This window comes from Lemur catta, chromosome 17 (assembly GCF_020740605.2).
Source record: "Lemur catta isolate mLemCat1 chromosome 17, mLemCat1.pri, whole genome shotgun sequence".
NCBI classification, from domain to species: Eukaryota; Metazoa; Chordata; class Mammalia; order Primates; family Lemuridae; genus Lemur; species Lemur catta.
Genome location: NC_059144.1, coordinates 7,868,485 through 7,895,029, shown reverse-complemented (window position 1 = coordinate 7,895,029; position 26,545 = coordinate 7,868,485). Strand labels below are relative to the sequence as shown.

Below are 26,545 nucleotides of genomic sequence, written 5' to 3'. Positions count from 1 at the left end.
GAATGAGCGGGCTCAACTCTCTCCTCAGCCGCTGTCACTGCTGTTTTCTTTACTCTTCAGTCCTCAGGGCCATTCCCTGCAGAACCGGGGTGGGCTGCAGGCTCTCAGGCCCCCACCACGTGGGAGGATGGGAGGATGGTGACAGGGCTTCATCCCGGGGATCTTGGAGGCACCAGGGCCTGCATCTTGGCACCCCACACCACAGTCAGCCACGCAGGGACAGTGTGGACCTCAAATCCTTTCCTCCAGAGGCCGGATTCTCCAAGGACATTAGACACACAGTGGTTGTCTGCTTGTGGCCTGTCTGCATTCGTCACAGTTTATAGCCTGGTGGGGCTAGTTGGACAAATGCTTTTCCAAATAACTGGGTATTGTTTGGCTGATTTGCCAATGCCTCCCCCAAAAGGAGTATTTAAAAGTGTTTGTAAATCATAAAGTGCAATTCAAATAGAAAATTATTCTTAGGAATAATAACAACTATAGGGATATGGTCAGGAAGCAGTTAAAAATGTTAGAACACACCAACAAGCCTAGCCTGTTCAATCCAACCCATCACTGTGGCACCGAGTGGCATCTGGCTCCGGGTCCCTGCACTGACCTCTGCACTTCCAGCCACCCAGGACAGCGGGTAAAGGAGCCTAAAGGTGGTTGGGGCCAATCCCTCCAGCAGGGAACACAGCTGAGCTGGACCCCGGGGTCTGGCGGCACTGTCCCGGGGTTCAGGGCACATGCACACAGACGGGCACGCCGGCTGCACTGGCTTGCAGGGCTGTAAGGAGTGGCCAGTGGGCAGATGTCCAGCTCCTTCCCCAGGGAGGGAGAGAGGGGCTCTGGGAACACGGTCAGCTGGAGCCGCGAAGGCATCTCCTTACCTGGGGCTGAGGTTCTGGTCTCCCTGTTCCCAGGCTCCCGGCGATCTCCTGTCCAGAAGGCTCTGTGCTGCAGGGAGGTGGGGGCATGGCAGAAGGGGCCCTCCTACTTCCCCAGGTGCAGAGGAAGTGTGCAAGCCCCTCCGGATCCCCCTGGGCCACCTCCCCACCACACGACCTTGCCTTGATTCCTCTCTAGGGAAGCAGCAGGAAGAAGGGCCTTTAAGCCACTACTTCAGTCCCCTGACATGTCCCTGCTGGCTGTGCTGGTGACGTCCCCCAGTGGGCGACCACCAGATCACGGGTGGGGAGTAGCCCAAGGCTTCCCAGGTACCTAGCAGGGGTCTCCACACAGCCCCTCCCTGTGCACCCACACCCGCCGCAAGCCTCAAGGGTCTGGAGGGGGACCCTCCTCCGGGGAGGCCCATAGCGGGGACGCCCCCGCCTCCACTCCAGACCTCCTGTCCTGGGATCAGGGTTTCGGGCAGGAGCAGCAGGAATTTTGAGACAGCTCCCGGGTGCCCTCAGGCGGGGGGTGGGGAAACTGAGCCCGGAGGAGGCCGGGGCGGCGCTCCGGAGGGGCTGGAGCCGGGGAGGGGCGGAGGGGCGGCCGCGTTTATCTGCCTCCGCTCCGCTCCGGTTTCTGGCGCTGCCCCTGTAACCCGACTCCCGCGCCCCCCCTGCGCCGGGGGCGGGAGCCAACGAGCAGCGCCTGGCCGTGGCCGGCCCCAGTGCCACATCACTGCGCCCGCGCCCACCATGCCGGCCCGGGCGCTGCTGCTGCTGCTGCTCCCCGCCCTGGCCGCCGCCGCCCGGGGGTGCGCGCTCGCCCCGGACCCCGCCGGTAAGGCCGCCCGCGGGGCCGGGACCTCGCTCCCGCTGCTGACGCACCCACGCCCGCTAGAGCGTCCCCAAAGTGGGCGCCATGTGACCTGGGACCAGGGTGGCATGTGGACCGGGACCCCAGGGCTGAGCACAGTGGGCAGCAGAGGGACGCCGGCCGGGCCAGGGGGCGAGGCCCTTCCGGGTGGGGACACAGCAGGAGGGGCACCCCAAGTCCTTCCAGGACTCCTGACCCCTGCCTCCCAGCTAGGGGCTGTGATGTGGACCACCGCGTCCTCGAAAGTGCCCCGGGGGCTGAGAGGGGTGTGGGTGCTCCTGGAGGGGTCAAGGCAGGGAGAGAGGCGGTCCCAGGGATGCTGGGGGTGGGGGTGCCTGTGTATGTGACCTGCCTGAGGGGTCCTCTGGCTGTGGGGTGGGGGCAGGTGGGCAGAGGCACACCCCCTAAGGGAGCCGCCTGAGGTGTGGGGTGCATCCGCCAGCAGCCTTCTGTGCTCCTGGAGGGGTGGGCTCCGCTTGGGCTCGAGGGTCCAGCTGTCGGCTTCAGAACCTCGAGTGCTGGGCCCGTGGACACCTGAGACTTGCCTGGACAGGCGGGGTGGATGTGATGTTCGGGAGCAAATGCCCTTCTCTGGTGCCAACGTGTACCTTTTCCCTCTTCTCTCTCAGCTGGACTTTTGCGTCCTCCTTGGGCCTCCCCCACCTCTGCCCCCTCCCCTCTTGCAGCCCAGGCCAGGCAGGGTGTGTGTGGGCAGGTGCCGTGGGATGCTGCCAGAACATGCACAGTGTTGTGGATGGACCCCCGCCACCCCACCGAAACCCCTGAGATCCCTGAACGTGTCTAGAACCATAGCCTTGTCAGAGACTCCAGCCCCTTCCTCCAGGAAGCCTTCCTTGACGTGCCTTTTTCCCAGGGAGAAGTACAGGCCCCTCCTCTGGACGCTGGCATTGCTGGTCGCCCCTTCCTCACCAGGAGGATGGACAGGGTGATCTCTGTCTCTGGCTGGTACTCAGCCTGCGTGTCATCAGTGTTTCCAGAATAAATCCCTCCTTGCAGACGAGCATGGAAGTCAAGTGCCTCTACAGAGCCAGGCTCCTTAGCCAAGGGCTGCCACGCCCCTGTCACATGTCAGAGTTCAGAGCAGACCTGGGCATTTCTGTCCCCTCTGCCTCATCCCATCTTCACAGGGGCTGAGGTGACTTTCATGCTGCTAGGGTCTGGGGTCTGGGTTCAAATCCTGACTTGTCTACTGTGCTGTGTGACCATAGGCAGATGGCCTGACCTCTCTGAGCTCATCCAGGTTTCTCATGAGCTAGAGAAGGCCCTGACCAGGAGGAACAGCCTCTCGTCAGTTTAAGAGGAGCCAGGGATTCAGTGCGACCTCCATCCCTTGGTTGAGGAAATGCTGCCACCTGGTGGTTGCGAGGAGCCGAATGGCTAAAACGCAGGTTTCAGACCAGCGCCATCCCCAGAAATACCACGCCAGCCACACACGTAATTGTACGTTTTCTAGGAGCCACACTGAAGAGGTAGTAAGAAATAGGTGAAATTAACTTTAATAACGAATTTTGTTTAATACCATATATCCAAAATGTTATTCCCATATTTTGTCATTAATACAAAAATTACTAATGAAATATGTTACCTTCTTGTTTTAGTACTAAATCTGGACTGTGGCGTTTTACGCTGATCCACACGTCGGTGTGGACTTGCTGCATTTCGAGCACTCAGTCGCCACATGTGGCTGGTGGCCACCACGTGGGCCAGTGTGGTCTGAGGCCTTCCTAGATGTGCAGCCTTCCACGGAGATCGGGTGTCTGGGGCTGTCTCAGCGTGTCCTGTGGGTGGGGGTGCGTGGCTGCACTGCTGATGGACAGGCCATCCGAGGTGGCCCTGCTTCCACACTCTGTGGCTGAAAGAGCGGGTGGGGGCTGGGATGGGCAGAGAGTGGGCTTTGGGTCGGCTGGTCTGTCCCTTTTGTGGGTGAAAGTCAGAGGCTCAGAGAGGCCAAGCCAGCTGGGTAAGGCTCAACCTCATTCCAGAACCGGCTGTGTGACCTCGGGGCAGTTGCACAACCACTCTGGGCCCCGCCTCCATCCCATCCTGACTGTTGTGGCCAGAGCAGCACACGTGGGGCTCGTTGTCACGGGTTGAGCTGCGTCCCCTGGTGCCTGAGAGCGTGACCTTACTTGGAAACAGGGCCTGCGCAGAGGAAATCTGTTGACGATGAGGTCTTGCTGGGTTAGGTGGCCCTAGGTCCAGTGACTAGTGTCCTGAGAAGAGGGACATCAGGACATGGGCAGACAGGCAGGGAAGAAGGACATGTGACTGCAGAGGCAGAGACGAGGGGTGCGGCCACAAGCCATGGAACGACTGGGGCTGCCTGAGCTGGGAGAGGCAGGAAGGAGCCTCCCTGGAGCTCTCGGGGGAGCACAGCCCCGAGACACCGGGATTGAGAGCTCTGGCCTCTGACTGTGAGGGGGTGAACTGTTGCCTTAACCCACCCACTTGCGGTCCTTTGCCACCACGGTCGTTAGTTTGCAGCCCTGGCAAACTGACCCGCCCCCTCTCTTCCTTGCACACGTGGCCACCCCGGAAGCAGGGGTGACCCAGTCGGCAGTGCTGGCCCCTTGTCACCTCGATCAACCCCTGATTGAGCAGCCCGGCCTGGCGGGAGGGCCACAGAGCGGTCCTCCTGTTTGCTGCGCACCCCCGGCCACAGTGTGCCCCACTGCACGCCAGGTGCTGCTCTCACATCACCTAGTTGCATCCTTCAGCCGCCCCAGGGGTGAGCATGACTATTACCCCCAGTTCACAGATGAGAAAACTGAGGCATAAGATGTTCAATCTCTGAACCTCAGTTTCCTCAACTGTAAGTAAATTAGGGAGACTTGAAGCCGCAGGAGCCAGAGGTATCTGCTTGTCCAGCCCCTGCCTGGTAGTCCCGGCGCTCACGGACCAGGGCACTTGGTGGCCTTGGAGGAGCTGGCACAGGGAGGGAAACCTCACCACACACTTCCATGAGGCCAGCAGAGACCCAGGGTCAGATTAGAGTTAGTCCTTCTGCTCACTGACATCTGCCAAGAGTCTGGACGAGTCCCCAGGTTTCCCACACTCAGCTCCGTGCCAGGCACACAGCTGTCACACCATCAGAGTCCCAGGACGTGGGGACAGCGAGGCAGCATGGGGCACTCGGTTAAGATTGTCCCTGTGGCGAGCCTGGGCCACAGAGCTGACTCAGGGTGAGACAGCGAATCCTGGGGCCAGCCCGAGCCCCGCAAATGGCCAGCCTTGGATGCAGAGGCTCGAGCAGGGCCCGCAGGGACAGGTGGCCACACGGGGTGCTGCCCAGGACACGTGTCCGCACGGGGCTTGCGTGGGTGTGAGCCTTTCATGTGCTCCCCCAGCGTGCTGTCTTTAGTTGTACAGACGGGCAGAGAACGGGGCAGGATCCTGGGCCAGTTTCTTTCTTTCGTTTTTTCCCTAAAGTCTTGGTTCAAGATGTCATGGCTCCTTCATTCCGCAGAGGGGTGGGAGCACACATCTGGGAACACTCAGGACTGTGATGGCCTCTGAGTCCCACGGGGTGTCCGTGAGAGTGCCCCGTGAGCCCCACGCCTGCAGGTCCCAGGGCGAGTGGTCATGCTGTGTGGGGGACTGAAGCCACCTGTTGCTGACTTGTACCCCACCTGTGCTGCGGGCGTCTGCAGGCATGGGTGGGGGTGCACTCAGCCTCTGTCGGGTCAGAGCTGCTGTCCCATTGCCCAGACACTTCAGGAAGATGACACTCTTGCCCGTTGCTTTCCCCAAGTGGCACCAGCCAGTTAGAACAGCAAGGACTCCTCCCGCTTGTTGTCCCGGGTTGTTATGAAACAGGAACGGCAATGGTACGCGCTGTCGCTTAGGGGACACCTCCCATGCCGGATCCCGTGCCGGGCACAGGGCGCGGCCGTCCCGTAGAAGCTTCACAATATCCCCACAGAGGGATCATAGTGAGCCCCATACACAGTTGGGGGATGAGGCACAAAGAGCCCCTCGTCCAGTCTCCTTGCTGGGAGGGCTGGGGTTGGAGCCCAGAACCTGCCAGGTCTGATGCTGGGCCTCCTCCCTGCCCCCACTGCCCGCGAGGCACCCGGTCAGCGTCCTCCAAGCCCGTGGTTTGGACAGGGAGGGACAGTGGGCCCAAGGGCAGCAGGCGCCTTCCCAGGCTGTCCACACACTCCCTGTTGCACGCCCTGAACGAGTTTGTGTGGCTCCTTTGTCGTCAGTCACGAGGGTGGAAACCGGTGTTGCTATCTGAGCTCCTGGTGTTGGGAAGGGGCCCTGAACGTCACCACCACGCGAGAGCTTTGTGTGCTGGTCGGCGCGGGGATGAGGCCTGCGGCTGCCCGGTGCGCCGTGGGGAAGCCAAGCGCTGGGAGTGTCTCGGGAGATGCAGCCCCGGCCAGTACAGTGGGACCAGGTCCACGCTCCCACGGCGTCTCCGTGTGGGGAGTTGTCGGTTGCTTACCCACACGGGCTCAGACACAACCCCCAAATTTTAAGGTGAACTCCTAAAAGCAGCCCACCCTTCCCAGCCCCAAGGCTCAGTCCTGGGTTTCGGGTGGGGCTCCAGGAGCAGAACCTTTTCCTCTGTCTCCAGCCTCTCGCCCCCCTGCCCCTGGCTGCCCCCCGCCCACAGTTCCACACCTGCTGCTTGGCTTCCGCTGTTCCTGGCTGGCCCTCGAGACCCTTTCCAGGGCCAGCTGAGCCGACACTGTCACCGAGTTCTTGCTGTGAGTCCACCCTTCCCACAGAGCGCTTGGCACCTGCCTCTACAGGAGACTCAGCAGGGGGTGTTGGTTTAGGTTGCTTTTATTTGGCCTCCACAGGGTCTTGCTGTTGGGTCCAGGTGTCTGGCCTTTGGGGAGGGCCCTTGAAACCCCACAGTTGCAAGGACAGTTTTGCGTGTTGATCCTTTTTTTCTTGGGAGAGGGTCCCCAATCAATAAATGGTGAGACTCCCTCTTGCAGCGTGTTCTCAAGGGCCGGGAGCCTGCACTCGGCTGGCTCTTGGTGGGGTTTCGAATAACGTGGGGTCAGCGTCAGGGGCGTGGTGGAGCCAGTATGGGCTCCTAGTGGCTGACTGTTAAATATTCCGGAATCCAGTGAGAATTAGTTGTTAGCCTTCTGGAGGCTTGAAACTGGCGGTGATGGGAGTATTAATATTTACACCCTGGTAACTGGCCGACACCCTGAGGTGGGGCTTTGTACGCCGGAGAGGGTTTGCCGGCACCCGCTGGTCAGCCCGGCTTGCGCTGATGGAGGCCCCGAGCCACGCTGCCTGCCGCCTGTCTTTCCTCAGCAAGTCACGCGGCCTGCCTGAGACTCGGGGTGACAGCCGTGTCTACCTCAGAGGCTGCTGTGAAAACTGAATGAGAGACCCTGGCGGAGGTGGCCAAGGCTGGGACCCCCGAGAGCACTCGCCAACAACGGGCACAGTTAGGGGATGAGTGAGCGGCAGTGGCCGTGTCCCTAACGCTGCTGTGTCTCTTTCCAGGTGAATGCCAAAGGCCCGCAGCTGCACAGAGCGGTACAGTACCTGGACCTCCCCCGGTTTTGTTTTGTAGCTGTGCTCCGGCCCCTCCAGATATCAAAACATTTTAGAGAGCTGAACCCGTGTTTCCAAGTGGGTAATGAATAACATGGCCCATTAATCAAACCCAGCCCCTCCTTACACAGCTAGAAATTAGACACAATGAACTGGCCCGCCCTTCCCTCGGTGCACGGCCGCCCGCCCTGCTCTGCCCGCCCGGCCCCCAGAGGTGTCTCCCAGATCCCAGGCCCCACCCGACGGGGCAGCTCTGGACGGTCAGCCCAGGCTGCTTGGCCTGTCCGCGTGCATTTCTGCACCGTGGCTCCGTGCCGGGCACCCATGAGCCGGGCCTTGGGCAAGTCCCCTTCCCCCTCTGGACCCCGATTTCCTACTTTGTAGAATGAGGAAGAGGAGGGGTGTACTGACCTCCTGGGGTGATTTTGAGAATTATGTGGGATCCCGTGTATTTGAAGTGCTCAGGACAAAGCCGGTTCTCTAAAAGAAGCAAACATTCCTGCAAGTCACCTCCAGCCAGATTGGGGCATCTGGCATATTCTAGTGGAGGGATTAGACTTTTTAAAAAAATCAGGAAAAATTTTTCCCAGCACAAAAGCCAATGGCATATAGTAAATGTACTGAGCAGAGGAATGCTGAGCAGAATCAGACCTGTCCTTGCTAAACTTTCACGTGGAAAGTGGCGAGATGTCACGACTGGTGCCATGCGATGCTGCTCCGCAAAGTCCGGCTGAGGACAGGAGGAGAAGGTGCCAGGGGCTCGAGTGTGGAGCCGCAGCTGCAAGGACAGCATCTTGCAGCACAGGGGTCTGGAGGGCCCTGCGTGGCAGGTGGGAGCCTGTCCACACTGGGCTGGACTCCACTCTTGGGCTGGAAAAACAGCCATGATGATTGAGCGTGAAACTGCCCAGCGAGAGTGAAGACCCCGCCTCCCGCCTGGGCTTAACACGTCCTTGCAAGATGCAGAACAGACTGGCCAGGCCAGACGCAGCTGTCTGTATCCCCCCTTCTCGCCAAGGCCCTGGACCCCAGCTTGCCAACTAGGGGTCGGCCTTCCCCCCAGCAACACAAGTCAGTCCAGGCCGCGTGCATCTTTGGGGACCTCTTTGCCCTGGAGCTGTGTCTTTGGGGCGGTTTGCACCTCTCTCTCCCTAATGCCATCTGCTGGCCTCTCTCATGGGCCCTGATGTGGAGGAACCCTCCACATGACTGCTGTCTGCTTTCTTGTCCCCACTTTGCACCCTGAGGCTCTGAGCGGCCTGCCCCGGCTTGCTCGCTAGTGAGGAGTTGAGCCCAGTCAGTCTCAGGACCCTTCTGTTGTCCCACAGGCACCAGCTTCCTCCAGAGCCACCCTTGTGCTGACCCTCCCCGGCCAGATGGCCGGTGTCCCCGTCCCTGCAGGCCCCGGCCATGGGTGGGGTCTGAGTGGGCAGAGCGGGCCCCTCGTAAGTCTGACGCAGGATGTGGGCCATCACGGGAGGGAATGACATGCTGACCTGCCTCCCCAGCCTCCTGCGTGGGCCTGCAGCTCAGGACCTGCAGCGATGCCGCCTACAACCACACCACCTTCCCCACCCCGCTGGAGCACCGGTCGCGGGAGGCGGTGGAGGCCAGCTCCGAGTACATCCTGCTGAGTGTCCTGCACCACCTCTTGGAGGGCCAGTGCAACCCCGACCTGCGGCTGCTGGGCTGCGCCGTGCTGGCCCCCCGGTGCGAGGGCGGCCGGGCGATCAGGCCCTGCCGGCACGTCTGTGAGAGCCTGCGTGAGGCCTGCCAGCCTGCCTTTGATGCCATCGACATGGCCTGGCCCTACTTCCTCGACTGCCACCGCTACTTTGCGCGTGAGGAGGAAGTCTGCTACGACCCGCTGGAGAAGCTTCGGGGTAAGGGAAGGCCTTGGGGACTGTCAGCAGTGGGGCAGTCAGGCGTCCAGGTGGTCAGTGAGGCCAGAGCCACGTGAAGGCAGCAGCTGACGCTTTCCCAGGGGCTGCGATGGTGCAGGTGCTGGCCCTGCGGCCCCAGCAGGGTGCCAGGCAGGGGTCAGGTGGGCTCAGTGCAGAGGGAGGGTTGTCCCACCGCCCAGGCTGTGCCTCGCCCAGGCTCCAATGAGGAGGCCTGAGATGGAGATGCCCCTGGTCGGGGGCACATGTGGCTTGAGGGGATGGAGGTTCTCAGGGGGCAGACGTGGGGTATGCGGGATGGAGGTGCCCCGGGAGCAGATGTGGGCATGAGCAGGGCTGGCCTGTGGCCGGTTCCCTGTGCATACCATCCAGAGCACTGCAGTGCCCGCTGTGCACCTAGTCTGGGCGGGCAAAGCCTTATAGTTGCCTGTGTCTGGGCCTCGCAGGTCACACGGGGAATTTTGGCCTGGAGTGGACTCCTCCGAGTGGGGTGTGTGGTCCCTGGGCTGTGGGACTCGGGGAGCCGGGCTCTGGTGTCTGGTGTGGACAGGCCAGTGGGGGCGGAGCAGCAGCCTGGCAGCAGTGGGCCACTCGTGTCCGCCATGCGGAGAGGTCACAGAGAGGTCACAGTGGGCCCGGTGCTGGGTGGCCCGCAGGGGCCTCCCTGAGTCTGTCATCCACCCCTCCGACACGAAGCGGGTGCCACCATAGACCCAGTGTGGCCTGCGGCAGCTCTGGCAGCAGAGCGTCCTGCGTAGGGGGAAGGTGCCACCGTGCTGTCCGAGAGAGCGGCCACCGAGTGCTTGGCACATGGCCATCGTCACTGAGGCCCTGACGTGTTCCTTTTACTTCATTTAAGTGACTTTAAAGTTAAATTTGAGCAGCCTCGTGTGCCAGTGAGTGCCGTGCCGCAGTGTCCAGTCCTGAGCAGGTTCACGGGGCTGGTGCCGGGCACCACCCAGGTGCCGCCTCCCCTCGGCTCACGACAGGCGGGTGCTAGTTCTTCACCTCGTGTCTCGGAGGAGGAAGCAGAGGCCTGGGGAGTGACCAGGCCAGTCACTGATGGATGGACTGCTTTGTCCATCAAACAGCTGTTGAGCACCTACTGTATACGTGGCTCTGTGCTGGGACATTGAGGATGGCAGGGAAGGGGACAGACCTGCCTCTGGGGCGGAATCTGGGCTGGGCCATGTGGAGACGCAGGGCTGGCCCTGGTGCTCCTGGTCCGAGAGGGGCTGTCCACCCCGGGCTTCTGTGCGGTTGCAGCGGAGCCGTCTGCCTGCGAACTGCCCTCAGCCCCCGCAGAGGCGCGACAGGGTGGTGGCGGTGGCTGTGGGAGGCCGGGGATGGGGGAAGGAAGCCAGGCGGCTCCTGGTGCCAAGCCCACTGCCCTGGGAGAGCCCGAGGAGGTTACTGAGAGAGATTATTTCAGGCGTCTCCGCCACCAAATTGCCTGTTCCATCTGCCCTCTTTCCCTTCGAGAACCTTTCTGAGCAGAAACAAAACCACAGGCGAGTGAGACACTTGGGGAAAAGCATTAACTCTTTGTGGTCCCCGGGGCCGGCCTGCAGAGACGTCCGGCTTCTGTGGGCCTGCGGAGCTCTCGGCAGGGTGGGGCTGCAGGTCCCCAGGGCTGTCCTCAGGGTGTCTCTGCTCTAGCGAGCGGGATGGGGTGGACAGCAGACACGTCAGGAACCTCTCCCCTCCCCTGCCCTCCTTTCTTCCCGCTGGTGCAGGGTGAGGGTTGGGTTAGGGCAGGCGCTGTCTGTCGTGTTAACGCTGTCACTGTCACAGCACCCACAACAGCCAGTGGTAGCTCGTGCTCGCCCGATGTGTGTTGGCGTGGACACTGTTTACACCACAGTGCCACTTAAACACGGTGCCACGTAAGCAAAGCAGAACATGGTGATTACACTTGATGATCACGGAAAACGAGACACAGAAAGTCAGCAGCAGCACACCTGTGGGCCGAGGACTCTGTACATGTGTCTTTTCTGTTATATTCTGCTGCTCCGTATTTTAGGGATTGCCTAGCGTGACTGCGTATTACTTTTATTCACAGTAACATTAGGAACTGTTGTGCTTTATACACCTCTCCGGTGCCGCTGTTGGCTGGAGACATTGTTCTAAATATTACAAAGGGAACTTTAATTAAAAACATAAACACAGGTGGGCAGGGAGCCACCCAGGGAGACACGTGGGTCCCACCACCACGTCCCTGCCGTGCAGTGGGGGCGTGAGGGTGCCAGGTGTGGTCAGGCGTCCCCAGGCAGTGGCAGGGGAGGGGTGGGGTGGAAGGGGCAGCCATGGGTGGGTGGGCTGCGGGCACCAGACACTGACCCTGGCTCCCTACTCTCCCCCAACAGGTCTGGAAGCCGAGGAGGCGCTGCCCTCGGGGCTGCCGCCAACCTTCATCCGCTTCACGCACCACTCCTACGCCCAGATGGTGCGCGTGCTGAAGAGGACGGCCGCCCGCTGCGCCCATGTGGCCAAGACCTACAGCATTGGGCGCAGCTTCGACGGCAAGGAGCTGCTGGTCATCGAGTTCTCGGGCCGCCCAGGCCAGCACGAGCTGAGTGAGCCCTGTGCCTGGGGTCCAGGCCCAGCCCCGCTTGGCCTTGGGGTGCACAAGTTGGGGGCATTTGGGGCACCGGTCGAGGCAGAGGTGCTGGTGGTGCACGGCCAGGTCCCACAGGGCGTGTGGAACCGCCGTATGTAGAAAGGATTTCCCCAGAATATCCATTTTACTTGAAAATCTGGGGGCAACTAGACTAGTAGCAATGGAGACACTGATCTGGGGGGGATTGAACAGACGTAAGACTAACTGGAAACGTAAAGTAGAAGGTGGTGCAGGGTGTGGCTTGCAGGGAGGCTGGAGGGGCCGGGCATGGTCCGGGTGTCATGGAGAAGCAGAGTGAGTCCCTTACAGAGCTGTGGGAGTGCCAGTCCCTTGCGTGTGTGGAGGGCACAGGGGACCCTGTGCTGTGCACTTTCACTGCTTTACAACCTTGTCCTAGAAGTTGGACGACAGGCGGCTCTGTGCAGTCCGTGGTCCCACGCACTTGACCTGCTCTTCCAAAGTGCTGTGCAACGTGATACCACAAAGTGATACGAATAAAGTGGTTTTTCCACTTAAACACCTGAGTCTCTTCCCATCCACACAGGCTTAGAGATCCTGCTTTGAGATGAGAGGGGGCAGCATGGAAGTTGCTAGATGCTACTGCTCCTTTGGAGCTACCTTCTTGCAGAACCAATTAGGAATCACCCTTTACTGCAGCTCTAGCTTGCTGCCTACTCTAAGTTGCAGAGGGTCACTCGGGCGGGTGGTGTCTGAGAATCTAGTGTGCTCTAGCAAAGACCCAGCCCCTCCTGCGTGGGGAAGAGGGGATGGCCACGCAGGTCCCCGCCCTGGGCACCGACAGCATTCAGCACACAGGGCAAGTGCAAGGCCTCTGGGAGTCCTGCCTCGGCCCGGGCCCCCAGCCTACCTGTCCACAAGAGTGCACTAGTCAGACAGGATCGATCTAGAGTCTCCATTCGACCCTTGGTCCTCATGAGTTACTGAAAAATGCATCTCCTCTTGGTTAATCAGCTTGGGTCCCTTTTCTGGGATGGCCACCCCAGCCAGTTTCATCTTATTGGCCTGGGCAGCATGGATGCCATGAACCCAAGGCCCATCTCCCACTGGGGCCAGAGGTTGTCTGGCTGCATCTTGGCCCCCAAGCCCCACTCTGCTCCCCACTTCAGCTGTGGTGTGCTCTGGGTGGAAGGCAGGAGCTCTTCCTGTGGCATTGGAATTTGAGGATGAGGGGTGACCCCTGTGTAGAGGGGCCAAGGAGATGACTGGTGTGGAAAGCCACATTCCACACCTGGGATGTGGAATTCAAGTCACATGCATTCTGACCCCTGGAGGTCCCTGTTGCACACAGCTGGGGAGGGAGATGCCATTTTCCAGGTGAGCAACATGAGGCTCAGAGAGGAGGAGTGACTTTCCCATGGTCACTAGCTAGTAAGGCTAAGAGTCCATCCACTCTTCTTCCCACAGTATATTCATTCATCCCTTCATACATCCATTCCTGCATCCACCCACCCATTTATTCACTCAGCCATTATTCATCCATGCATCCATCAACCCATCCATCCATTGATTCATGCATCCATCCATCTATCCATTCATCCATCTATCCCTCCATCCATTCATCTATTCATCCATCATCCACCCATCTATCCATTCATCCATCCATCTACCCATCATCCATCATCCATCTATCCCTTCATCCCCTCATCTATTCATCCATCCACCATCCACCCATCCACCCATCCATCCACTTATCCATCCACCCACTCACCATTCTGCCATCCACCCATCCATCCATCCATCCACCCATCCATCTACCCATCCATCCATCAACCATCAATCCCTCTATCCATTCATCTATTCATCCATCCACCATCCACCCATCCATCATCCATCCACCCACCGATCATCTATTTATCATCCATCCATTCATCCATCCATCCACCCACCCACCCTCCCAGCCACCCATTCATCCACTCATCCATTATCTATTTATTCATCATCCATCTATCCACCCATCCATCCATCCATCTATCCACCCACCCACCATCCATCCATCCACCCATCCACCCACCCACTCACCCATCCGCCATCCACCCATCCATCCATCCATTCATCATCCACCCATCCATCCATTCATCCATTCATCTATTCATCATCCACCCATCCTTATCCATCCATCCATCCATCCTCACCATCCATCCATTCATCCTCATCCAACCATTTGAAGACCATCTTCTTTCCCAGCTAAGCACCAATGTGCACCTTGATTTGTTACATGAACATGAAGAGTGGCTATCAGTGAAATTCACATGGATCAATGATTAACCTGCATTATTATTAATACCTTTGATGTGTCATGCTAATAATATGGCTAAACATAAAAATTGAACTCAACAAAAGTGATGACCTTGAGGAGACCTCATTATACACAGAGATTCTTGAGTCAAAATAAGTGTGGACTGCTCCTAGCACGTTTGGGCAGCCTGGCTGGGGGCAGGGGGTGGAGCCTCTGGGGACCCCAGGACTTTGGGACAAGGCTCTGAGTCCCTGTATTTCCCCCTAGTGGAGCCTGAGGTGAAGCTCATCGGCAACATCCACGGCAACGAAGTGGCAGGGCGTGAGATGCTCATTTACCTGGCCCAGTATCTGTGCTCTGAGTACCTGCTGGGCAACCCCCGCATTCAGCGCCTGGTCAACACCACCCGCATCCACCTGCTGCCCTCCATGAACCCCGATGGCTATGAGGTGGCAGCTGCCGAAGTGAGCACCCCGATATCTGGATCTATGTGGGCCTGATGCCTCCTCATCTGTTCATTTACTGGCAGTTTTTATGAGTAGCACCATGGGCTGGTCATTTTAGGTGGGGGGGATTCAGCAAGGTCCTGCTTTGTTGGGGCGGGGAGGGGACGGGAAGCGCTGACGATTCCAGGTGTATTACAAAGGTGACGTGTATGATAGAGAAAATGGAATGATAGTGCCAGCTGTGAGGGGCCAGGAGGTGGGAGAGGTGGCTGGGGCTGCCGGCCGGACACGCTGGCGCCCATGACATACAGCCAGAGAGAGCCTGACGTCCGGGCTCCGACCCTCAGCCCGGCCCCAGGCCTCCATATGCAAGGACTCAGGCTGGGACGTGCTGACCCTCTGTTGGGGACTGGCCCGTGTTCTAGGGCGCCAGCTACAATGGGTGGACAAGCGGGAGGCAGAACGCGCAGAACCTGGACCTGAACCGCAACTTCCCGGACCTGACGTCGGAGTACTACCGGCTGGCCGAGACCCGCGGCGTGCGCAGTGACCACATCCCCATCCCGCAGCACTACTGGTGGGGTAAGGTAGGAGCCGCCGCTGCCCACCCTGTCCCCCCGAGCATCGTCCCAGGTCATTCTGGGACCCTCAGGTCCTGCCTTTCCCTCCGAGCCTCAGTCGCCTGTCAGTGAAATGGGGACAGCTCCTCACGGGGTTGTTGTTGGGATTCAGGGAATAACGTTGAAAACAGGAGTCCCTGGCAGGTGCTCAGTGACGGGTGAGCCCTGCTGAAGCCACCTTGTCCTGGCCGGACAGCGCTTCCTTGCGGAGACCTTCAGCAGTGCCCATGCACTCTGTCAGGGGTGCGCTGGGCCCCGAGCGCAGAGGGCTGGGGAGGCCCGTGGAGTGGCGGAGTGGTCAGCGGAGTGGCGGAGGGCAGGCCCAGCCCTGAGGGCGCCTCCTCTGTCTGGGGCAGGTGGCCCCCGAGACCAAGGCAATAATGAAGTGGATGCGGACCGTACCCTTCGTGCTCTCGGCCAGCCTCCATGGGGGCGACCTCGTGGTGTCCTACCCCTTCGACTTCTCCAAGCACCCCCAGGAGGAGAAGATGTTTTCTCCCACGCCTGACGAGAAGGTGAGAGGCTGTGGGTGTGTGAGGGCAGGGAGGGGTGTGTGCGGCCCCCGGAGCGGGCGCCCTGAAGCCAAAGGTGTCGCCGGGCCCTTAGGAGCTCAGTGTGGGTCAGAACAGCCCCGCTGGGCCCAACTCCCAGTGAAGCCCCCTCCTGAAGCCTCTGGCCCAGGGAGCAGCCCCTCTCTTCTCTGAGCTTCAGAGGCCGGCTGCACCCACGCTTTGTGGGCGTCCCCCCCCCCACCCCCCGCCCCGGGAGCTCCGGGGACCATGGTGCAGTGCACGCTCTGCCCCAAGAGCCGCCCCAACTGGCCGGTCTGGGAGTTCCCGTGGGGAGGTGCGGCCCACACCACCGGCAGGGGGCAGTGCTGCAGCGTGCATGGCATGTCCCTCCCTCCCTGGAGGAAGCTTGTCAGGCGCTGGGCTCCTCCGGAGCCAGAGGGGGCCTCAGTTTCCCTCGCTGTCCATAGACCAGCAGGCCATGCAGCCCATGGTGGTGCAGGACCCTACCCCACACTCCCCAGAACCACGCACTGCCCACGCCCCAGCCCTGACTGTCCCTCCACGGGCCATGCAGGATGGAAGCTCACGCAAGCTGGTCCTCTGGGAAGGGCCTGGGAGTTGGCACTTCCCATTTTGTGGAGGTGAGGGAGGGGTGCAATCTGAGGTGCACAGTCCACAGCCAAGGGAGCTGGCGCTCACCTCTGGGAGCTGCCCCTGGCAACCCTGCCCCAGGCCTGGCCTGCCCTCCCTCCAGCACCTCCACCTGGACTGGCCTAGAGTCACTCTCCAGGCCTCCTGGTGGATCAGACAGGGGTTAGGGTTAGGGTTAGGCCGGGCCTGCCCTCTGCCTCCGCAGCAGTTTCCATGTGGGATTTAGGGGAAGGGCCAGGGGGGCAAAGTGCCAGGCCCCGGCTCCCCACTAGCAGCATTCACGTTGCTCGTTCTCTCTGAGGCCCCTGGCCAAGCGGCACAGCCTCACCCAGCCCCTTCCCTGTCCTGGAGCTGCCACTGCCAATGCAGACGGGACTGGTCCCTGCTCTGGGGTCCTTAGTCTATGGTGGGAGATGGAGCCAGAAATTGTCAAGGACAAGATGGCCAGGGCCCCAGGAGGGCTGCCCTGGAGGCTGGGTTTGCGTGGATGCCTGAGTGTGTGCGTGCGTGTGTGCATGTGCAGCTGTGATGAACCCCAGCCTAACCTAGCCTGGGGCTTAAGGAGGGCTTTCCTGAGGTGGTGGCTTCCCAAACGGAGCCCACAGGTGAGGTGGAGACTTCCAGCGGAGGCCAGGGAGGGGCCCTGGAGGCTCAGACAGACGTGTGTGCAGGGACCCAGGGGAGCCAGGTAGGGTAGGGGCTGGCTGTGCAGCAGGAGCTGGGCAGGCGGCGGTGGGGAGGCCAGGTGAGTGCCCTGACCCTGGGCCTGAGAGGGCTGTGACAGCAACACTGGGTCACTGGCCCATCTGTCCTGCATCACATTCAGTCATTTTCCCACTCAGTCATTCACTCACTCATTCATCATTCACTCACTTACACATCCATTCATTTGCTTAGTCACTCACTCACGTATCATTCATTCACTCACTCATTCATCATTCACTTGCTCGCTCATTCACTCACTCATGCATCACTCACTCACTCATCCACTCATTCGTTTATTCACTCACTCATGAATCATTCACTTAGTCATTCATTCACTCATTCCCTAACTTGTTCACTCATACATTCATCCACTCATTCATCATCCACTTGCTCACTCATTGTCTTGCTCACTCATTGTCTCGCTCACTCATTCCTTCACTCACTCATTCACTGACTCCGGCAACCAGCACATACCAAGGTGCGAGGGTGCCAGGTTGTGCTCCGAGCTCGGTGGGTGCCGGCGGGCTGGCTGGGGGCCTGCAGTCTCAGCCTGGCCTCCGCCTGCCTGTGCTCCTGGAGAGCGGGGCGATGCCTGGGCCAGGTAGGTGCGCAGGAGCCCCGTCACGGTGCTCAGTGTCTCTCAGCTGAGACAGATGCTATGCTGCAAGATGTCTCTAGGGGGGAAGTTCACCTCAATGAGTCCCACCAGAGTCAGGAAAAGTCGGCCTGCTCCCAGCAGCCATCAATCACCAATCGATAACCCTGCAGCCCTGCAGCCAGCCACAGTCTCTGTGGAAACCAAAGTCCCGGGAGAGGCACGGGGTGGGGGGAGTGTGAGTTGAAGGCTGGCTCGTGTGGCCCAAGGTACCCCCTTTCCAAAGGTCCAGGACACCACAGGGATGACAGCCAGCACCCTGGGCAGCGTCTGAGGCCCTCCAGGCAGCAATGCCGTCTCTCGCATCTCTGCATCTGCGCTTTCCCCAAAATCCTGTTCTGAGCTTGGCTCCCGCGCCATCCTGCCCTCCACACCCTCCTGCCCTGCTCACCACCCCCCCAGGAATTAGTGCAGCTACAGTTTGCCAAGGGCTCTCCAAGGCAGGAGCCTGGCAGGCTGGGTTTCTGTGTGGTCCTCACCTGTGTTCCTGGCCTGCTCAGTCCCCGGCAGCTGTGCCCACCTGGTTCAGTATACAGGGGGGCGTCTGTGTGTCCCTTGAGCTCTCGAGCCAGCCTCCCGGAGCTCCTCCAGATGTCCTCGCACTGCGCACCAGGGTTTGGGGATGGAGGGTTGGCTGCCTTCCATGCCTTACCCTTAGGGAACTGAGCAGTGACAGGAGGGAGGCCCAGAGCGAGGGTGGAGAGGAGGGACCATGGGGCAGGGAGGCCTTGGGGGAGCAGGGTGACGGCTGGGTCAGAAGCAGACCTCGAGAGAGTCCGCCCAGCTTTGGGGATGGACCAGGAGGGGCCCCGGCAGCTGATGGTGCTGGTTAGCGCCAGCCGGAAGGGAATGCAGAAATGATCATTCATAGACAAGGTTTGCTTGGGCCACGAACTCCACAAAAACGTGGCCCACCCCTGCCCCATCCCTCCGACAATACCCCCCACCCCCCCCAGAAGCTTTAGGAACTGCAAAGCTGAGCTCCGCACACCCTGCCCACACCAGTGTGCATCCTCTGAGAGAACGCTCCCAGGCCAGGTGTGCACCCCCGCACCTACCTGAGCTCTGGCAGTGCCAGACTGCCTGTGGCCACCCTCGGCCTTTGTCCAGTCTGTGCCCGCTGCTCGGACACTGTCCCTTCTCCTCCTCCCCTCACTGCGCTGCCCCCAGCCCTAGCGCTCCTGCAGGATCCCCCTCTGGTCTGGGCCTGGCAGGGAACCTCTTTCTTGGTTGCCTTTCCAGATGTTCAAGCTGCTGTCCAGAGCCTACGCCGACGTCCACCCCATGATGATGGACAAGTCGGAGCACAGGTGTGGGGGCAACTTCCTGAAGAGGGGCAGCATCATCAACGGGGCAGACTGGTACAGCTTCACGGGAGGTGCGGCCCTGCAGGGCAGGGGCAGGGCCAGGACTGTGGGTGGGTGGCTTGGAGTGGGTCCCCGGGGAGGCAGAATGTGCCCATGGGCAGGGCGGAGGGCGGAGGTGGGACGGGGCGGGGTGGAGGTGAGGCTGGGCTACAGGTGGGGCTGAGAGGGGTGGGGCTGGGGCGGGCTGTAGGGGAGCGCTGTGGCCAGGGGGGGCGGGAAGGGAGGGGCCATGGGGGAGGGAGGCAGGGGCCATGGGCAGGGGCGGGGCCGCCTCACAGGGCACCCTACTGGTGGGAACTGGCTCTGGAATGTTGGAGACCCCCACAGGCCTCATGGTAGGCAGAGGCGGCTGGAGTCCACCCGCAGCGTGGGGGGAAGTGCGCGTGTTGCGCAAGAGCCGGCTTTTCGCAGTTGCCTTCTCTGCAGTGTTACGACCTCTGGCACTGCACGATTCCACCCGCCACCCATCCTTTTGTGCCTTTTAGGGGTTAAATAGGTTGAGACGAAATACTGGAGCCCCAGTTAAAGTGGAATTTCAGAGACAATGAAGAATTTTTTTAGTGCTGTATGTCCCAATGATGGAATATACTTATAAGAATATGCATGGGGTATACTTATACTAAAATGTTGTATTTATCTGAAGCTCAACTTTAACTGGGCGTCGGTATTTTTATTTGCCAAAGCTACCCTGGGTGAAGGCATCACAGCAGTAGGGTGTGGTTCGCACGCTGGCCTGTGCCCTGAGGGGCGCAGCTGAGCTGTACCACTCGGCCTGCCGCCCCCCACCCCGCACTGCGCAGACCATCTGTGTCGTCCTGCAGATGAGGACACTGGGCACAGACAAGGGAAGGACTTGCTGTAGGTCCACGGCCATAGGTGGCAGAGCCGGGACTCACGTGCCAACCGTATCTCCCTGCGCAGGCAGAGAAGGTGGCCCTCTTCCTGCGCTCTGAAGCCACGTCCACGGCCTGCTCCGCACACATTCCTCCTGTGACTGGCACGCGTAGTTTTTCCCTTGGACAGGGCAGTGTCTCCCCATCCCAGAGCCCAGGCACACCGATCCAAGGGCCTGTCTGTCCCTTGAACTTGGAGGGCAGGGCACCAGCAGAAAGGGTAGCCTGACTGAAGGGTGACCACTGCCTTGGGGCTGAGGTCACCCAGAAGCATGGTCTTCCATGGCTGCATTACTGGGATCTGCAAAGGACCGCCATGGGCCGAGCTGGGAGAGGCCAGGCTCCCCTCCCGCAGCGGGCACCGGCCCAGGGAAAGTATGGGGCCAGTGGCCAGGCCCAGGGTCAGACGGAGGGACTGTGGCTGCACTGGGAGACCGGGACAGTGACAGTCAACAGTGGCCATGGGCACTGGGGCTCCCTACAGCCCTGACACATACTGCCCTGTCAGTGCCACGCACCCCGGGCCTACCCCAGAGATGGTCATGGCTTCTGCTGGACAAGAAATTCCAGCAGCAAATGGAGCAGCGGCAGGAGCTGGTGGGGCCTCAGTCGGCCTAATGTGCCTCGACATCTTTCTCTGCTGCCGCCTCGCTGGTTGTGCAACCTGGCCAGGCCCCGGGTCCTGGAAGATGTTGGTAGGAAGACCACCCTCTCTGGCTGTTGTCAGGACAGCATCTGGGTAAATGGACATTGTCATCATTGTGAGACCAGACTCCTGGGGGCCTCCAGGCCAGTAGCTCTGTTCCAGGGAGCTGCCCGCCACTTGCTCCTGGTTTCCCCACTAGAAATCGGTTTGTTCTCTACCCAGAGACAGCAGAGTGTGCGGCTAAGCCTGTGGTGTGATTTGCCACCAAACCGCCTGGGTGCAAAGCCCAGCTCTGCCCTCCCCACTGTGTGACCTTGGGTAAGGCCCTTAAATGCCTGAGCCTCCATCTGCTCACCTGCAAGGTGGGATGACAACAGCCACCTCGTGTTCAGCCCCTGCACACAGAGGAGGTGGCTGCAGGTGGTGAAGCCTGTCCACGCTGCCCACGGGCACGCGGGCTGGCCGCGCCGCTGACGATGTGGCTGCCCCTGTGCCGCAGGCATGTCCGACTTCAACTACCTGCACACGAACTGCTTTGAGATCACAGTGGAGCTGGGCTGCGTGAAGTTCCCCCCTGAGGAGGCCCTATACACGCTCTGGCAGCACAACAAGGAGCCGCTTCTGAATTTCATGGAGATGGTGAGTTCCTGGGTGGCCTCGCTGCTCTGGGGCCCTGGGGTGGGACAGACTCAGCCGCCAGGTGACCCCTCGGCCTCTGCATTTGGCCTGTGCGTGGTGGGCCTCGCTGCCCTACCTGAACACGCGTTTAACCTTCACGTGTTTGTGAGTTAACTGTCCATGCACGACTCAGACCAGCAGGGTGCTGGGGACCCCAGGGCCATACGTCACAGTCCCCACGAGCAAAGGTCTCATGGCCTAAAAGGGGCACGATTAAACAAGGGAGTGCAGGGGCTGGGGGTGCCCAGGGGAGCCACCTAACCCTGCCTCGGAGGCCGTGGGGCTTCGTCTTAAAGAAGGGTGGGGAAACCAGGCAGCCGGGCAGGAGGACTGGAGCAGGGGCCAGCACGTGCTACGACTCCATGGGGCCTTTGCCCTCCTGGGGGTGCAGGGGGAGTGGGCGGTGGGATGGGGTGGGCACTGCTCTCGGGGAGGCGCTGGGGTGAGGGCTGCAGGGGGCTGTGAACTCCAGGCAGGACTTTGGGGCATGTCTGTCCCTTGGACTTGGAGGGGAGGACACAGACAGAAAAGGGCTGTCAGAGGTCCGGGGAGGGGCAGGCAGCCTGACTGAGGGGTGACCACTGTCTTGGGGCTGAGGTCACCCAGAAATAGTGGGTAGACAGTGAGTGGGGACAGCTGAGAGTGTGTCTAAAGTATCCCTCACTGGACCTGGGAGCCAAGCTCTCCCCAGGACTCAGGGTCAGGGCAGGCACTGCCCTCCCCCGGCAGGGCTCAGAGGGTGCTTGGACCTGGGAGGCACTCGGGAGGTCATTAGAAGAGAACTCGGGTTTTGAAGAAGCTTCTGCTATTTTTTTCCAAGCGTTTTCAAGAATCATGCCCGTTGCATATTGGCACAGACATCCCAGTGAGAAGCAGGGAGAAGTAGGCCCTCAGAGAGAAATGGGATTGCCCAAAGGCAGCAGGAGGCTGTGGAAGGGCACAGCACTCTACAGTTGGCACCCACCCATATAAGGCATCTACTTCTGACACCAGTCCTGGGTGCAGACAGGACTGCCCCATTTTATAGACAGGTTCAGGGGAAGGACAGTGCTACTCTGGGGTCCCTGGGCCACACACGGGCTCACATTCGAGGTGCACCGTGGCTGTGAGACTGCTAGTGGAGGAGACAGAGGGTTAGAGAGTGACATGGCCTGCCCAGTGTCACCCAGCGATTGCCCAGAGCTTAAACCCAGATCTGCCCATCCCCAGACCCCAGTTCTGTCTGTGAGCCCCCTCCTTTCTAGAAAGATCAGGAGGCTTCCTCCAGGCAGAGCCTTCCTGGGGCAGCAGCAGCTGCGGCCATAGGACAAAAACACAGCCCCAGGTAATAGTGGAACGTTATCAGTGTTGTTTGAGTTCCTTTTTTCTGGCCGTGCCAGCAGCCTCTCGATACTTGGGGTGAGTCTCATCATTCGATAACGGCTCCGGGCCAGACCTCGGCACTCGTTTCATTTTACGGCTGTCTGGCGAAAATGAGTTTTAAGGAGCCTTGCATGGCGCTGGGATTGCTCTGTAGATATTGTACGTGAAGTCTTGGGACATGAAGATTTACTAGCGCGCGCCACACTGCGCAGGCCGGGCAGCAGGCTTGGCCGGCTCCCGAGACGGACGGCCCCCAGGACAGCCGGGCGCTGCCTTCTGATAAGGATCTAGTCTGTCGTGGCCAATTGAGGCTTTTTTCAAATTATCCTGACCAGCCCTCGGGTGGGTGTCTACGTCGCCCTGAGCGAGGGCGGGTGCAGCCATCTCTCCCTCCCTGCATGAAGATGACTCTTCACCCCAAGAGCAAGGACAGAACACAATCTATCGGTGCAGGCTGACATCGGGTGAGCTCCTGCTCTCAGGTGGGGCAGGGAGGCAGAAGTGACACCACCGTGAGGTCGGGGCTGGGAGAGAGGATGCTCAAGGCGGTGGGGCTCTGGCGGAAGCTGCTGGTGTGGCTGATCATCAGGGAGGGCTTCCTGGAGGAAGAGGCATGTGAGCTGTGCCCTGAAGGGAGAGGAGTCAGCCAGGTGGGGAAGCTGGCAAAGAGGGGGTTCTTGGTGGAGGGGACACTGTGGGGACATCTTCTGTCCCTCCTGTGGCCCCATCTCCCCCGACCCAGGGGAATCTTACCTTATGCGCTCCAAATCCCTCCCCCAGACAAGAGTCTGGCAGAGACTGTCCCAGGTGCGTGGCTCTGTTGAGCAGTGACCTGTGGCCAGAACATCTAGGCAGTGGTCTCAGCCCGCAAGGGCAGCGGGCAGTGGCCAGTCACATGCCCTCCACCATGTTGGGGAACCGAGACCACATGACATGCCGTGCCAGGCTCTGGCTTCCCTGAGCCCAGTGCTGGAGTTGGCCGGGGCGGGAGAGACAAGCGCCGACCTCTGGCGGGGCTGCGGCTGGGGCGTCAGTGGGCGCTGACAGGCCGTGAGGCGCTCTCAGGTCTGGGTCTGGCTCCAGCTCTGCGGCTCGCCGGCCGCTTGTCATCAGTCAAACCAGTTGCCCTCATTTCCTCGTGGGTCACAGTGCGGGGACAGCAGCAGGGGGATCGGAGGAGTTCACACGTTGGCTGAAACCTCAGAGCAGCGCACGACGCACAGTGGGTCCGGCAGCACGCACGGTGCTCTGGCTTTGCCGACACGTCTCACAGCTGGGGAGACTGAGGCACAAGAAGGCGAGAGTTTGTCCCGTGTGCAGTGTGCTGCGTCAGGGACCCACAGCCAGGGCCGCTGGGGCAGCCCCAGTGTCCTGGTCTTGCTTGTCGTGACCTTCTGACCCTGGGTTGTTTTCTGCCGCATGGAGAGGGCCACTTGGCTGGGTCTCGGGGTGTTTTCGGAAGAAACGTGGCCAGGACCAGGCCGCCCTGGGAGGTGCTTGCCTCTTGGAAAGCTTGAACGTCGGCCGCGTGTGCAGGGCCAGCTCCCACCGGGCTGGGCGGGCCGTGTCCAGCTCTGGCTGCTCTCTCCGCGTGGGGATTCCCGCCTGCCGGTGACACCAAGGCGGGCTTGTCCTGCCATGTGCAGGAGGGGAGCCGCGCTGCTGTCGCCAGGGCCCCGTCTGTCCTTGCCAGCGCTGCCCTCAGGAACCTCAGCGCAGAGGGCGGCAGGGAGCCCCGCGCGGCCGGGAGGGCAGGAGGGAGCTCAGAAAAGTCAGAGGGCAGCAGGAAAGGGTCCCCCGCTGGAGGCCGGGGTGGCCTGGACGCAGAGTCGGCCAGACCCTGGGCAGAGCCGCAGAGTCCTCCGAAGACCCGGCGCGGGCTTGGGATGCTTGGCGGTGCCCGGCACTCAGGCCAGCTCAGCAGCCTCTCCGCTCTCGCCAGGTGCACCGCGGCATCAAGGGTGTGGTGACGGACAAATTCGGCAAGCCGGTCAAAAACGCCCGCATCTTGGTCAAAGGCATCCGTCACGACATCACCACAGGTGGGCTCCTTACTGGCCCTCACCTGGGGCCTGTGCTTGCCAAGGGGACGCCATTGGTGGCCCAGTGCCTGACAGGATGGCGTCATTCATCCCAGGTCTGCCTGGTCGGCGGCGGGTGGGAGCCTGGGGTCTGCATCTGCCACGAGCCATGTCCCCTGCAGTTGGCCCACAGACGAGTTTGCTGGGGTCACGGCTGCTGATTGACAGTCGGGCGTGTTCTGTCGTCCCAGGGAGACGCCTCCTTCTCAGAGATGGCTGGGGAGGGCCACCCACTCGGGAGCCTGTTCGCTCACACCCCACTGTGTGTCCAGCCCTCTGTGGGCTCCAGCTGCCCCTGGGGACTCCGCAGCACACTGTGTTGTGTGGTTGACAGAGACACGGCCTAGAGGAGAGAGGGACTTGGGTATGGGGGGTGGTGATGGTCACTGAAGGCTTCAGAGAAGAGAGGCTGCCAAAGCAGGGCTTTGAGGGATGGATAGGAGCCTGACAGAGAAAAGAGGTGAGAAGGACATTCCAGGCCCATGCAGAGGCAAGTGCACATTTGGGGTCTGCCTGCCCTCCGTGCTTCCCTCCCCCAGTCACTCCCACCCATCGTTCGAGGCTGCGTCTGCAGCCCCGGTGCGAGTCATTTTTATTCCATTTGTCCACAGCTCCGGATGGTGACTACTGGAGGCTGCTGCCCCCAGGGTCCCACATTGTCATTGCCCAAGCCCCTGGCTACTCCAAGGTCATCAAGAAAGTCACCATCCCTGCCCGGATGAAGAGGGCTGGCCGCGTGGACTTCATTCTGCAGCCTCTGGGGATGGGACCCAAGACGTTCCTTCACGGGCTAAGGAGGACTGGGCCGGGGACCCACGCCCCGCCGGGAGGTGCCAGCCCTCGGGGGGCGCCCGAGGAGTCCGACCTTGACCCCCTGGGGGCGCGCAGGCCGCCCTCGGCCAGCGGGAGCAAGCCCTGGTGGTGGTCCTACTTCTCCTCGCTCAGCCCGCACCGGCCGCGCTGGCTGCTCAGGTACTAGCCCACCCGCGCCCTGCCCAGCGCAGAGGCCCAGGCCACCCTGCGTCCTGACCTTGTCTGCCACAGACACCCCACGGAGCCGTTGCAGTTTTATTAAAGTGTTTTTATTCACCTTCTACTGTGAGGAAGGCTCTGCGTGAGGTGCCTGCCAGGACGGGAAGGAACCCAACCTGTTACCTGGGGACAGCCCTGGCCTGGTCCGCAGGACGGCCCTGGGCAGGTGTCCTGCTGCCCCTGACAGCCGGGGGCAGGGCCGGGACTCCAGCCCACCTGCGCTGAGCCCAGTGGACCAACCGGCCTTTCCCAGACCCCCAGACCTTGAACTAACTTCACAGATGGGGAAACCAAGGCTGGGGGCAGTGGCACAAGGCCACCGCAGGCTGAGCTCTGGGTCTTGTGGCACAGCTGTCTGTCCAGGAGTGCAGGGGGTTGCCTAGACGGGACGAGGGTGGCAGCTGATGACCCCAAGGCATGGTCCAGGCCTGGAGGGCAGGAGATCTGTCTAGGACTTGGGGTCTGAGGGGGTCACACTCAGAGGCTCATAGGCTTCCAAGGGCCCGGACTCGAGGGGGATGGGTCTTTCTTGCCCCCCATCCTTTAGATGCCATGAGCTTGGGTCCAGGGACCCTCCCCACAGGGACCCCTCCTGGTCCGCCTCTCTTACCCTCACAAGGGTCTGTTGGTTCTGGGATCTGCCAGGCAGAGCTGTGTCACCCATCAGAGAATGCCGGCAAGGAAGGTGTGTCGGTCAGCTGGGCCGCGCCCCAGACTGGGCCGTTAGACAACAGAGACACATTGTTTCACAGTCTGGAGGCCGAAGTCCGAGATCCGGGTGGGACAGGGTCCCCCTGAGGCCTCGCTCCCTGGCTGCAGA

At 60.8% G+C, this 26,545-nt stretch overlaps 1 protein-coding gene across 1 annotated transcript; it reads left to right on the top strand.

Annotated features, from left to right (window-relative positions):
• The first annotated feature begins 1,628 nt into the window (after positions 1-1,628).
• Positions 1,629-25,787, top strand: CPZ (carboxypeptidase Z). The gene is made up of 11 exons (XM_045529603.1): positions 1,629-1,713; positions 7,249-7,281; positions 8,808-9,182; positions 11,567-11,776; positions 14,345-14,541; positions 14,949-15,110; positions 15,500-15,658; positions 18,909-19,044; positions 21,072-21,211; positions 24,555-24,654; positions 25,305-25,787. Exons 1-11 carry the CDS (start codon positions 1,629-1,631, stop codon positions 25,670-25,672), a joined length of 1,965 nt encoding a protein of 654 aa, XP_045385559.1. The 3' UTR covers positions 25,673-25,787.
• The last annotated feature ends 758 nt before the right edge of the window (positions 25,788-26,545 follow it).